The 13,717-nt window shown below is 33.5% G+C and overlaps 1 protein-coding gene across 1 annotated transcript; it reads left to right on the forward strand.

Annotated features, from left to right (window-relative positions):
* Positions 1-4,633: 4,633 nt before the first annotated feature.
* On the forward strand, positions 4,634-10,484 carry LOC128166964 (uncharacterized). Its single transcript, XM_052832443.1, has 8 exons — positions 4,634-5,981; positions 6,143-6,514; positions 6,827-6,989; positions 7,616-7,806; positions 8,020-8,328; positions 8,933-9,052; positions 9,658-9,758; positions 9,951-10,484. The coding sequence occupies exons 1-8, from the start codon at positions 5,921-5,923 to the stop codon at positions 10,455-10,457; spliced, it is 1,824 nt and encodes a 607-aa protein (XP_052688403.1). The 5' UTR covers positions 4,634-5,920; the 3' UTR covers positions 10,458-10,484.
* Positions 10,485-13,717: the final 3,233 nt, after the last annotated feature.

Raw genomic sequence — 13,717 nt, forward strand, 5'->3', positions numbered from 1 at the left:
TAAATAATTATTTGTATTTACTTTTACACAGAATATCTAAGTAGACTAGTAATAATGCAGTGTGCTTCGCGGATCTAAGTGATTTTGTTTGCCCTGGTGCATTTCCACCTGATGCGTTTGAACCCTAAGGTATTTCACCACCAGTAATTAGTTTAAAACCCGGGTTTATTCACCCCTTTCGTGTAAAAATGCGGTTATGGTAGAGAACTTCATAAGCGGAGCTAATTTTTTCTGTAGGGGGTCCTAGGACAATTTTAAAAAAATTTACTATGTAAATTTAATAAGCTCCAATTTTCCCGAGGAGGGGGTCCAGATCCCCTGACCCCCTCCTTTCTAGATCCCCGCATGAAGATTAGTACATGTATCTAAATAATCTAAATATAAATAATCTGTCCTGTTTCACTAATAAATATAAGCATTACTAATCGTTTTTATGTATGCATACAGTGATACACTAGTACTATGATTTTAAACAAATCATTGAGATATTATCACATCATACGGAATTATTAATAAATACAATTTTTTTCCTTTTCCTCAGTAAACAACTTATTATGAGTCTTACTTTTGGAATTGTTTTCAATATAGAAGGATACCTACTCTCAACAATTAAAGGTAGGGATGATAGGGTGCCAATTTGTTCACATTGCCGATTTCTTGTGCAGAGAACAGTAAAACCTTTTATTTGATTGTGCATGAATATTTCAAAATTAATTGTTGTACATATATTTTGTTATAATTCATTCATTGATATATCAACAAGAAAGAATAAAAGCATATGTTTCACAGCCAAGTTAAGTTTCTCTGTAGTTTCCTACCCCCTACCCCCACCGCACCAAAATTGACAATAATTACATATGTCATACAAATGTTTACTTTTTTTGTAAGTGTGGTAGAACAGATTTATTATTATCTATTTCATATGTATTTATTCGTTTGGAATTAAAACCGGTCAATATGTGAAATGTGAATATATATTCGACTGCGGATATTTGTGATGCAAAGTTATTTGAAATTGTATATCTATTTATTTTATATGTATTTATTATGTTAATTCGAGGACGAATAAACATTTTGCTGGGGGGTATGTGGTAGAACAGATTTATTATTATCTATTTCATATGTATTTATTCGTTTTTGGATTTTCTATTTTCGTTTTGTGCAGTATATTCTTAAATATTATTCATCTAAAGTTTTATTGCGCGCGTATGGTTCTTTAATTTCATTGGTTCATATTATTATCCAATAAATTTGATTCTCTATTAGTATAAGTAACCGTTCAACCTAAGTCCAATTGGGCAGTATTTCATTTTAAACGACATCGGACAATCCAGTGTATATCAGCTGCATCTTGTGGTAGGTTAATATCATATTTAGTTATATATTTCTTTACTACCATGATAGTGATTAGGGCATATTATTTTAATTGCAAGGTTTATACTTTATCGTATTTTTGCAGTTAATCTTGCCATTGTAATTTTTGAAACTTGTTTGTAAGTTCTAATATTAAATTGCTACAAAACATGTTTTACCATATAAATGAATACTGAAATAACGGTTGCATTTTTATGAACAAATTATCGAAACTAAAACATATTGAATTTACATGTAAAATTGTATTTTGTCTAATGTATTTTTCCTTGTTTATAGGTCAATGCTTTAAAACGTTTAATAAATCTGTTAAACAAAACGGCTGTCTTTTGGAATTCCTTACTGCTCGGTTACATAAGTAAATCTCTAAAGATGTAAATAAGCACTGCAAACAAAGATGTGTGTATTTAATATACTACTACAGTACACTTAGCCAGATAAAATGTAATCAGGATGAAGCTACAAAGGGTGAGTGGTGCAAATTTACCAATTTGTCGCCATACACACAGAACACCAAATAAAGAAACTGTGAGTGGTGTGTGGAATGCATAAAAGATGGCGGCAAATTATCTCAAATAATCAGTGCAAAAACCCACAAATAGGCTGTTATTTGTTACATATCCTGCAAAAACATTGATAAAAAATGTTATCGTCCCATAACATAGCCGATTAAGTTAATGTGTACATATGGTCAACGTACATGTAATTCTAATATACAAGAAGGCCGACGTATCAGGCGGGGATCCAGAAAATCAAATTTCCAAAATGATCGGTTGAATTACATTAAATGCTTTGAAAATTGTTTTAAACTATCGCACGGGTCAAAATGCGTGATAGAATCTATGTACAGTGTAATTGGAAACTTTCATTTTATATCAATATGTAGTATTACCTATTATAACAAATGAGAGTATAGCACAACTGCCACAAGCAATACATGTCCTTTACCGGCACCACCTCCCTTCCCATAAAAAAATGAAACAATTGTCGTTTTATTTGCTAAAATGTCTGGGTTCAAGATTTTTCTAAAGGACATACCCGATTCAATCTAATTAAAATTAGACGTTCTGAATCCACTACCGCTTCTCAAACATCTAACAACATCCCATGCAGGGTCACGTCAGTGTGACCTTTCAAATATGAATAAACATTTCAGAATTATCCAATCAGATTCGTGTTTCTAAAATCGACTCGGTTGAAGTTTCAAATTGGCGTCCGAAGAAGTGATTCAGTTATTCAACGTTAAAAGACTTAAAAAAGAACAAGAAGATATATTTGGGGTGCATTTTGGACGACATTTCTGAAGCATTACCTACAAACGCCCGCGTTACACCCTTCGTGATCGAGATCCGATCTTTTGGTTACTTCTGTAGACAATATATCCTTTCTGTGTTCAGTGTTAGTTTATTTTGATAGAACTTGTGAATAATATCAGTCCCATCAGCTGTCTTTTTGTATTGGACAAACGAAAATCCACATATAATACAGGCATCTCCTATAACACAAGTTTTCCTCGTTGTCTTCGCTTTGAACACCTCGGTCATCTACGTATGTCGATAAAAAAAGCAGAGGAGTTCTGAGCCCTCAGCCAAAGAGTCGGAGTCGTGATTTCATTGGTTAACTGAAAGGTGACACTGACGTGACCCTGCATGGGATGTTGTTAGATGTTTGAGAAGCGGTAGCGGATTCAGAACGTCTAATTTTAATTAGATTGTACCCGATTAGAATTGAAAAAGAGTCGTACGTTTAAAACTAATTTTGTCAAAATTTTTAGATTCATTTGGTTATATTTTGGTCCATTTGGGTAAATATATGCACCAGTGCAGCTCTTATTTATATAAAATCAGCCCATAAATTCAAAATATTTTCAAAAATTAATAGCTTTAAATCCAGTGGATGAAAGAAAAGGAAAGCAAGTCGAACTCGATGAGTGCTAATACCTGTGTTGAATGAATGGTACAGTAGGATATGCGCAAAAAAGTCCCGTCTACTCTTTCCTACCCTATAATTATTGGAATATTAAATCCGATTATAAGAGTCAAATTAAAAATCAAGTACGGATATGTTCCTGTTTATCAAAAGTAAAACTACTCATAATTTATCTACAGTGCATCGTTATGGAGCTACACAGAAAGTTTTATATTAATTTGCCGAGCCAAATAAAAAAAACCTGGAAAACGAAGAGAAAACAAAGTGGGGACAGAATAACTGACAAATAAATTAGGACTATATAGCCCCCCCCCCCCCCCCCCCCTCTTGAAATGTATATACTGAAAACAGATTATTGGCGTACAACATCCACACACAATTTAAAGAAAATTTCATTGTTTTTTTTATCATTTTCGCTAGCTAATGTAAGACATCACAAATACCCCAAACCCCCTCACGGAAAAGGAAATGCTAGGTGATGAGAGAGAGAGAGAGAGAGAGAGAGAGAGAGAGAGAGAGAGAGAGAGAGAGAGTCGATGTAAATCACAGGTGCGCTAACACCGTTAAAATTAAAGCTTGCTAGTTGGTCTGCCCTACCCTAGCTACCTCCTCTCTTTTCTCGTTTTAGAGGCTTAATTAGTGTCTATATATGCTTGTAACAAATCAAATCAATTTCAAATTCTAAATCAAACTGAATTTGACACTACAAAACTCTCTCTCTCTCTCTCTCTCTCTCTCTCTCGCTCATATCGACAATGGGATTGCCATAACCTACAATACACTATTCTTATCTGGAGTTTTGTCTTTGAGGTTGTAAATCATTATATCTTCTATGGTTTAAAACTTTATCATAACCTATATTTTGACATGTCAATTATTTCATTGAGTTTCGTTTCATAGCTAAAACATTTAGATTAAACAGATCTTTCTTCGCGAGCCGATTTTTACACAGCTGGGGCGAATACACTTCGGGTTAAAATTGTTCGGGGGGAAATACATACAGGGCATACAAAACCACTTAGATTCGCAAAGCCCACAGTGTTATTTCTAATTTAATTGTTTATACTGTGTGGGGTTAATTCATCAATGTTGATTTAACCATTTTATAACCACTCTATAAGAGCTATTAAGACATTTATTTGTAGGAAAGAGCAAGTACGAATGATCTTTATTTAGAACAGTTTGATGTTGCTAGGATACAGGTTTCAGATCCATGATTTGATTGGTTAATTTAGATATTGAATCTTGAATTTCGAATCTCGAATCTCGTATTTCGAATCTCGTATTTCGAATCTCGAATCTCGAATGATCCTTCTCGGCTTTCGTAGTTTTAGCTAAAATGTGGCATTTGCATTGCAATCATTGATGGAAGGTAGTAACAATGTAAAGTACGTAGTAAAGCGGTTTTAGTTAAAATGTGACATTTGCATTGCAATTATTGGTGGAAGATAGCAACAATACTTTCTTAAAAGTATACACTGTCCAGTTAAATGTTTGCATCATTTTTATAAATACATACCTCGAGCATTGTGTAGGGACTGTTGAGTAAGACAATAACCCTACCGGTGTTATATGTTTTACGAAAGGGAAATATTTCAAACAAGAATTTTAATCCTGATTGGATCTATTAAAAAACTGAACTTTATTTATTTTACAACGATTGATAAACAAGTTCTACAACGTATATTAATATCCCTCGTTGGCACGGATGTTAGCGCGATGGGGTCATTGGTGTGGGAAGAAGCCGGAGTACCCGGAGAGAACCCACGTGTCCAAGCGGGCGACGGCCATACCCTATCACATACGACCTCTGTCGATCACGGGGATCGAACTCAGGTCGCAGCGGTGAAAAGCGAGTGCACTGTCCACGACGCTACCTGGACACCTGAATTAGATCTTTTCGGAAAACGTTAAGTCTGAATTAAATTCTTGTTTGACATAGTGATGTTTTTTCGTAAATGAGAAAATCCTACAGAAAGTTCTAAATTTCTTGCAGGAATGATTTTTACTCCCATAGAAATTACTGTCCTATATGATTATAATTATCAAAACAAAAAGAGAGAAGAAAAATAAACAGTTGAGGGGGCTGTTGGGTTGGATGGTGAGGAACAGGGATCGGGAATAATTTTGAATCAAAATTTTTTTCACAATTTCAAATGAAAAAGATACTTTTCTTTTTTAAATTTGTACTATCTCTTGTTTAAAATATTGAAGCATTAAATAAATTTCTGTGCGGAAGTGTTCAAACATTTATTTGATATAAAATTACCGAAACTTCGATAACAAATATATACAAGGATGTTTGTGCATATCATTCCAAAAAGATGGCATCATTCCTGATTGACATTTACATTATTGCTTTACGTAAGGCGTTAAAATTTATCACTGATCATTTGAAGCTAAATACTGATAAGTTAAATATCCCTTTAACAAAGCAGTTAAATATGCATTGCATTTTAGATTTAATTGGACAAAGTGTCTTTCAGCTGATCTTGATGTATACAAAAACAGTACGCATATCGGGTCGAACAATGTAATAGCTGTTTATCAATAGGCTGTACAAGGAGAAGTAGCTATAGGTTGAAGGTTTCCACTAAGTATTTATATAAGTACAGTTTGAATGGAAATCAACGAAAAATATTTATTGATAATCCTGGCGCTTTGCGTGGTTATTAAAACAGGTATGTCATATCTATCATTTCTATCATTTTGACATTATTTTAAAATCATAGCGTGGAATTAGAGAAATCACTACTACATAGTACGTGAATATATACATATTGTGCATTTACCTCCTACGAATACAAGTAAGTAAACTTATTTGCTTTTTAATTTCCTGAAGAATCGTCAATGGAGTTGAAATCCTACACAGCTTGTTACGGAATCCTTGGGAACCCAAATTTTCTACTGCCGTCATGCCCAGCCGGACAGAAGATAGCCGTTATGGCGGTGTACACGTTAGCTAAATACAAGTCGACCGGCTGCCCCATAATACAAACTTCACCGGGTGACGACCCCGCCTGCTGTCAGTATGACGTCACTGATTGTTCGTACCTGTATGACTCTGGATCATTTCGTGCCTATTATCAGACATGTAATGGGAAATCTTTCTGTAAGATTCAAGTTTCATGGATCGACATACCCTCACACTGCAACAGTTCTGTTTACATTGAGAGGACGCATTACATGAAAATGGACTACTATTGTATCTCAGGTACTTATTTTCTCAAAAATAACAAGTCAAAATTTAAAATGTAAGTTTATGAAGTATTTTTAAGCTAAAAAGATGAAAGGAAATGTGTTCCTTGGCTTGAAAACAAACAATATGCATTTTTCGTAGTTTTGTTAAGAAAAATAATGTATGAAATGAATTCATTCGTCCATTTCGCTACCTTTCTGCTTGTCGCAGGAAAATTGAGAGTTTTATATATCTTTGAGATTCTATTCAGAAAATTAACAAAACGGAAAATGATTTTGCAGGTTCTCAAATGTATAAGATGTTGTTAAGTTATTACTCTCTGTTTAGATCAGGCCGTAGACCCGTGTACCGACCTGACGACATCTGATTCTCCCGCCTTTTTCTGGAACATTGGGTATCCGGCAGAAATGACGACAACAAGTACATCATGTACCTGTTCTATCGAGATGTCATGTGATACAACAGTGGAACTCACCGCCATAGACCTACAGTAACACACTTTGATTTCTTTACTTTGTCATCTGATATATTCTAGGCACTTAACCTTCAGTTACATTGTACACTCTAACTAAAGTAACACACTTTGTGTTGTTAATGTTGTGCACAGATTGGTCGAAATCAGAGCTCAAAACTAAAAAAAAAACAACACTACGCATTAGGATTCTTTCCCCTCGATCTCTGCAATTTTTTAATAACTCAGTATCAGTTGTGAATTATGATAACTTGAAGTTGTGAGTTTTGGACCCAAAGTAACACATTTATCATTTCATTCCGACATCTACAAAATATAAGTTATAAGCGTAAAGTAACAAGCTTTGATTTCTTCATTTTGATAGACTACATGTATATGTCAAAATCTAAGATCTTAACATACTTAAACACAATTTGATATTTTCATTTTCATATTGGTAAAATCAAAATTATAAGCGACTCTAAATTCACTTTATAATAAAAAAGTAATGTTTATGAGTCAGCTAGTATTGAAACATATTTTGTACAATATATATACCCTAGATTTATAGAACAAAAATCAAATCTAAATAATGACAGTGAGTTAAACTTTTAAAACAACAATCGCCAATGCATTTAGTGAGTTCCCAACATTTGTTTAAAAAGATTAAAAGACCCTGGAAACTGTAAGCAGTCCCTTGTCGTCACTGATGGCAGTTTTTCTTCAACTTATGACTGCTCCAGCAACAACGATTTTCTACCACGAGTGATGTACACCAGTACCAGCCATTTTGTGACCATAGTTTTTACAAACAATCTCGGTATTACTGGAGGGAAGTTTTTTATTCGAATCCAAGGTATAAAAAAAACTTTCTTTTAAGTCCATTTAAATTTCTAGTTCAAAAAAGTCATAATATACCAATATCCATGTCTGATTTCATGACTGTATAATCTTTTAATAGCTATAACTGGGGTTTTTGTCAAAAACAACTTAAATTGTTATATGTTAAATGATATATAAATATCATATGTTATTTCATTTTACTATTGATGTTTATTTTTTTCTAAAGGAACAAATCCTACAGGAGAGGTAACTCTTTCTTGCGGGGCCTCCGCACTAACAATGTCGTCACAGAATCCCAGTAGTCTGCCGACATGTCCAATAGAGGGGGACACAACCACAAATCTACCGACCGCCGGTATATCAATCGAGGACCCCACAACACTGACCGTCCCGACAACTGACTCATCGAATGTGTCGTCATCAACACAAAATGAGTTAACAACCATATCGTCAGACTCGTCTACAATGTCTGACGTCAACACAACGTCCTCGTTGTCTACAGACATGACGACAGTGGTTAACGTTACCGTTGACAGTGAGAAAAAAAAAATTTCATATTGATAATTTTAAAACAATGTATTTCTTTATAAAAGAAAAAACACCAAAAAAATACAAAACACCAAACACAATCACGAAAGACTCGTATCCATTTTGCTTTTTTCATATTTCGCGTAACCTTTCTTCCATATGATAATAAAAATGTATTATTACGATATTACTTTTGTTACGATTTTGGAATTTTATGAATGTTTCGTTTGAAAACCATATCGGAATAAAATATATATTTTCCTGAAACTATGATATCAGTATAAATATTACTAAATATTATTCTATAAAGTTCTTTCCAACAAATTGATATGCAGATTTAACCATCCTAACGATATCAATGTTAGACTAAAACTCGGCTTTTGGCATTGGTCAACATTTCCGTCTTCCGGTCCAACAAATCGCGTGTTCTCCTCATACTCTAACACCGACATACATTGTTGCAATATGTATATTTACCGCAAAATCTGTATAAGAAAGACTAGTTCTCAAAGTCGATTATTTCTATGGGGTTAGAAACTGATAAATACTAGTTACACGAAGGGTTCAAACTATGATATTTTTTATGAGGAAAGGAATACTGTTAATTGCAGATATCACCTCTGATGTTACACAGAAAATGACAACATTGATATGGATGAGTACGGAAAATATCTCAACCATTGCCGATATGGAATCTTGCTGTAGTGATTCAAACGCCTCAGATGGACTTCGTAAGTTATCATTTTATAGGAATATTTACCTTCCCATCATTTTTTTATTTATTTAGATTGCAAAAAGAAAATACTATAAAAGATCAGGAATATCCGCATACTGATTGCTTCTGAATCAGCTAAAACATTACAACCTAAAACTAACAGGGTCGCAGAGCTTGGCGTTTGACGTAATACATTTTAACGTAGTAGCCTTATAGGAAAAAGGGACCCTATAATATATGTGGAATAAAATCAACCATCAAAAATAGGAAGGGTTTGTACATTTGCTTTATTTGAATTCAGTAAAATAACGAAGTAGTTTGATGGGTTTTTTTTTTTTTTTGCATATTCTCCTATGAAAATTTAACTTACCAAATTCATAATTATTGGCGCATCTGTTAATTCTAGATTCAAAGCCGTTATCATAACAAGGATCATACATGTATAGTTGAAACAAAAATATGGCACATCATGTGAAAGGCCATGATTTATCAATGTTTATTTCACAATTTAATCATTCAGTTGGATATTTTTACGAAAAAATGGCCAATGGCAGCTTTTCATTTTTGAGAAGAATACACACAAGACATGATTTATAACTCACGATGCATTTGCTCTTTTAGCGGTGTATGTTATACCAGTGATTGTCCTGGGAGTTCTTCTTGTTTTAGCTGCTCTGGGTTTTTATCATCGAAACAGAATAATGACACGTTGTAGAGGAAAGGTAAGTTTAGATTATATATCAAGTATTGCCTCATTGTAATGATTTTACGTCATTTTGTCATTATGTCAAAACTGAGAAATGGTTGACAACCAATCCGACCAATATATGGGTCAGACAAGCTAATAATTTTTTAGATATAGAATGTAAAGTGTACATTCTGTCATATAAATCAATTTTCCTGATTTTTTTTAGACCAAAGAAGACATTGAAGAAGTTGAAGACATTGAAGACAACAACAATGAATCAAATCCAATATTTGACATCAATTTGGAAGATCATTCCAAATTTCAATCGCTTCCTCCTCTAAGACACGAGTTTACAATGCCAGGACGTAATCTGGATACCCCTACACCAATTACTAGGGAACATAAACGTTTCCAAACAGCCAAAAAGAGACATGACAACAAATCGCTAGTGAAATTTTCTGATGAAACGTTCAATACTGATACAGATCCGATAACTGGGATATCAGCGTCAGACGACAAACACGGTTTACAAGAAAGCTCAAAGGAAGGTAAAAAACACAAGAGAAAGAAAAATAAGTCGAAGAAAAGAAAAAGCAAGAACAAGGTCTCCCAGCAAGAGGACGTCCAAGAGGACGGTGGCTCCACGAGTCAACTGTGGGACCTCGCGCACATACCTGTACCGGTGTCACCAACCATAGACATTACAGATCCAGTAATGATGGCTCAGTATTAATGATACGTTATCTTGGGACGCTGAACTTTTATTAGCTCACCTGAGCTGAAAGCTCAAGTGAGCTATTCTGATCACATTTTGTCCGTCGTCCGTCTGTCCGTCTGTCCTTCTGTCTGTCCGTCTGTCTGTCTGTCCGTCTGTAAACTTTTTACATTTTGAACTTCTTCTCTAAATCCGCTTATCCAATTTCAACCAAATTTGGCACAAAGCATCCTTATGTGAGGGCGAATATAAATTGCAAAAATAAAAGTCCGATCTGTATTCAAAGCGGAGAAAACCTTGAAACTGTAGAAAAAGGGGGGTGCATTTTTAAAAATCTTCTTCTCAAGAACTATTGATTCCAATTCAACGTAGTTTAGCATAAATTATCCTTATGGGAAGGAAAATATAAATTGCAAAAATTAAGTGCTAATTCTGTTTCAAATCTGAGTTATTACGAAAATAATAATAAAGGAAATGCGTGTTTTAATCTGTTTAATAGCTTCGGGTTCGGCATCCGGTAATTCGGCATCCGGTAAAATGGGTAGGCAAGATTTGGTCTGGGCAAAACAAAGATTGGCAGTTATTAATCTGCCAATCTCATTAAAATTTCAGGATATTTGATGGACTAGTATATTTGTATTCGCTGTAAATATTGCTGCAAAATAATGCGTATTTGGAATTGACGATTGTCGATCTGCCTTGGCTTTTATTTTGCCACGGCCCGGGTTTGCATACCCATTTTACCTAGACTCGTATTCCATACTTCTAAAACGAGGTTCTTTGTTTAAAGCAGCCATGACATTATACGAAAAAGGGTCGATCTGACTAATGAATTCGCTTGTTGTGCAACAGTTCGCGTATGAAGGGAAATTTTTGAAACATGCAAAATATATTGTTGCCGATTTTGTGAAGTAAATTGAGGCTAAATATTTCAATGCGTTGACAGTTTTCACACATGACGTTGGTGTTAGCTTGTTCCGATTTTCGTTTCGTTTTCATAATTTCTGCTTGTAACCTGGGAACTATCGTCTGTATTAATTATTTCGTGATTTTTACGTATCAAATCAAACAGAGACTTTGGTAAATCAAACAGTTAACTGTTTACCTGCGCAAATTGAGCGAAATCTGATGTATCAAAAAATAATGAAATACAATTCATTCTATCGGTAATTCGATCGGCATTATCTTTTGCGTAATGGTAGATTAATGAAATAGGTTTTGTTGCGATGCTCGGCATTTTCTCGAGTTTATTCAGTTTAAATAAAGTTTGGCATTGCTGACGGAAATATGTAGGTATATACATGTATATATATGATTCATTTCGAAAAAATAAATTGTGTTCTTTATTTGTTATAGTGAATGTTTCTTGTGTTTAATTGTTTTCAATTTCTATTTACTAACCATATTTGAGTGTTAAGCTTCAAATTATAAGCAAGATACAGAGATTTGCTCACAATTCTATGTTTGTACACAGATCTTAAAAACTAAAGATTAAAAAAGTAAAAAATTTATCAATATTTATTAAGAAAATTTTCAAAGTCTGTTCGTTCAGAAACCAACTTTAACATCTTATTGTATTGTAAACTTAACATTTTTTCATCATTATTACTCTTACTGTACATGTGATCCTTCACTGTGTTTGTGTACATTTGTATAAACTGATTTTGAACCTCAAATACCAGTGAACTGGTCTTGAGTGAATAAAAGAATATAAAATCTTAGGCCATTCTTTTTTTCCATTTTAAATGCTGAATAGGAAATACCAAGTTAAAAATCATAAGCTGAATGTAATAAACTCATGTGAACAAAATATGAATCAAACCTAGGCGAACTGTGAGCTCTGTATCCTGCTTATAATTCTACAATTGACGCTGAAATTTTGGTTGAACATTAGAAAATTTTTATGAATTAGAGTATGTTAAATACTTGTACAAACAAAATAAAAGAATGATACTAGTATTCTGTATATATCTACTCTCTGGGGCCCTCTCTTTATACAATAAATAATGTGAAATCTACATCAATTTTGATAGTTTTTCAGACACGAGTAAATAAAAACGACATCTTTAAAACAGTTTCCATATTTCTGACACATTTCTGTTGTGGGGATAAAGTAATTATCGCTATTCCTAAGAATATCACAGCGGAAAATTATTCTGGTTTGTACGCGAAGTAAATAACAGTCATTTAATTATAATGGAGAAGACAAATAAATTTTTTGAATGTTTTTAATTTGATGAATTGAGCACATTGAGGTACAATTTTCTTCTTCACATCTATACATGTAGGGTTTTTAAAATAAAAAACAATAACTATTATTTTTTTTAATACAATAACTAGTAAGTACTTAGTAGTTGATGAAAAAAATGTACCTATATGCTCTCATATATTTTGATCGCTTTACAAAGTGGGGGGGGGGGGGGCAGAACGAAAATATAGGGATTTGGAAGTTAACAACTTTACAGTATACCTCTACCAAATATTTAGTTTTATATCTTGCGTAGAAATTTCTTATTCTGGTAAAAAATAATATTTCATGAAGGTACAATGTCAAAGATTATATGTATACAAAATAGTGTAAAATTCGAATACTTTACAATATTTATATTTTGTTTTTCTACCGAGGGACCATATGACACAATATCTTTTGAACGCCCATTGTTGCTCAGGTGAGCGATGTGGCCCCATGGGCCTCTTGTTTATATTAAAGGGGAAGGAAAGTCAAAAACACATTTTATTTAAATTAATAAAGTGGTTTCAATTATCACACATGGTCATGCTGTTTTAAAAATAAACTACATTAAGCTTTAATGCACGTTTGAAGTTGAAAAATCGTATTTACTGGAGGCTGACATGATGTAGAACTCTTTTGTATTAAAAACAAATAACAAAAAAATTATTTTGACGTCACACCATCTATTCCAATTTGATTTACATAATACAATATAAACAGTGCTCTGAATAAAACGCTTGTTCATGCCTTTCTGTTACTCAAGTATCCGACTGAGCAAATTTGATTATGTTTAGGTTCACACGTCAATCTAAAGAATAAATATATTTATGTATAAATATATGCATTTTTATTAAATAAATGACAGCTGTTAATCTGCTATTATTTAAAGTAATTTTGATTCCAAGTCAAGTTCTTCGCTCACCGCATAAGCACGTTATATTTGTAATCGGAATGTATAAAATACAATTCATTCTCTAAAGTCGGAATTACCATGTCAAAATTTGTCTACGATACTTGGCATCTGTTGACAATTTCCACAACCACG

This window comes from Crassostrea angulata, chromosome 10 (genome assembly GCF_025612915.1).
Source record: "Crassostrea angulata isolate pt1a10 chromosome 10, ASM2561291v2, whole genome shotgun sequence".
Lineage (NCBI taxonomy): Eukaryota > Metazoa > Mollusca > Bivalvia > Ostreida > Ostreidae > Magallana > Magallana angulata.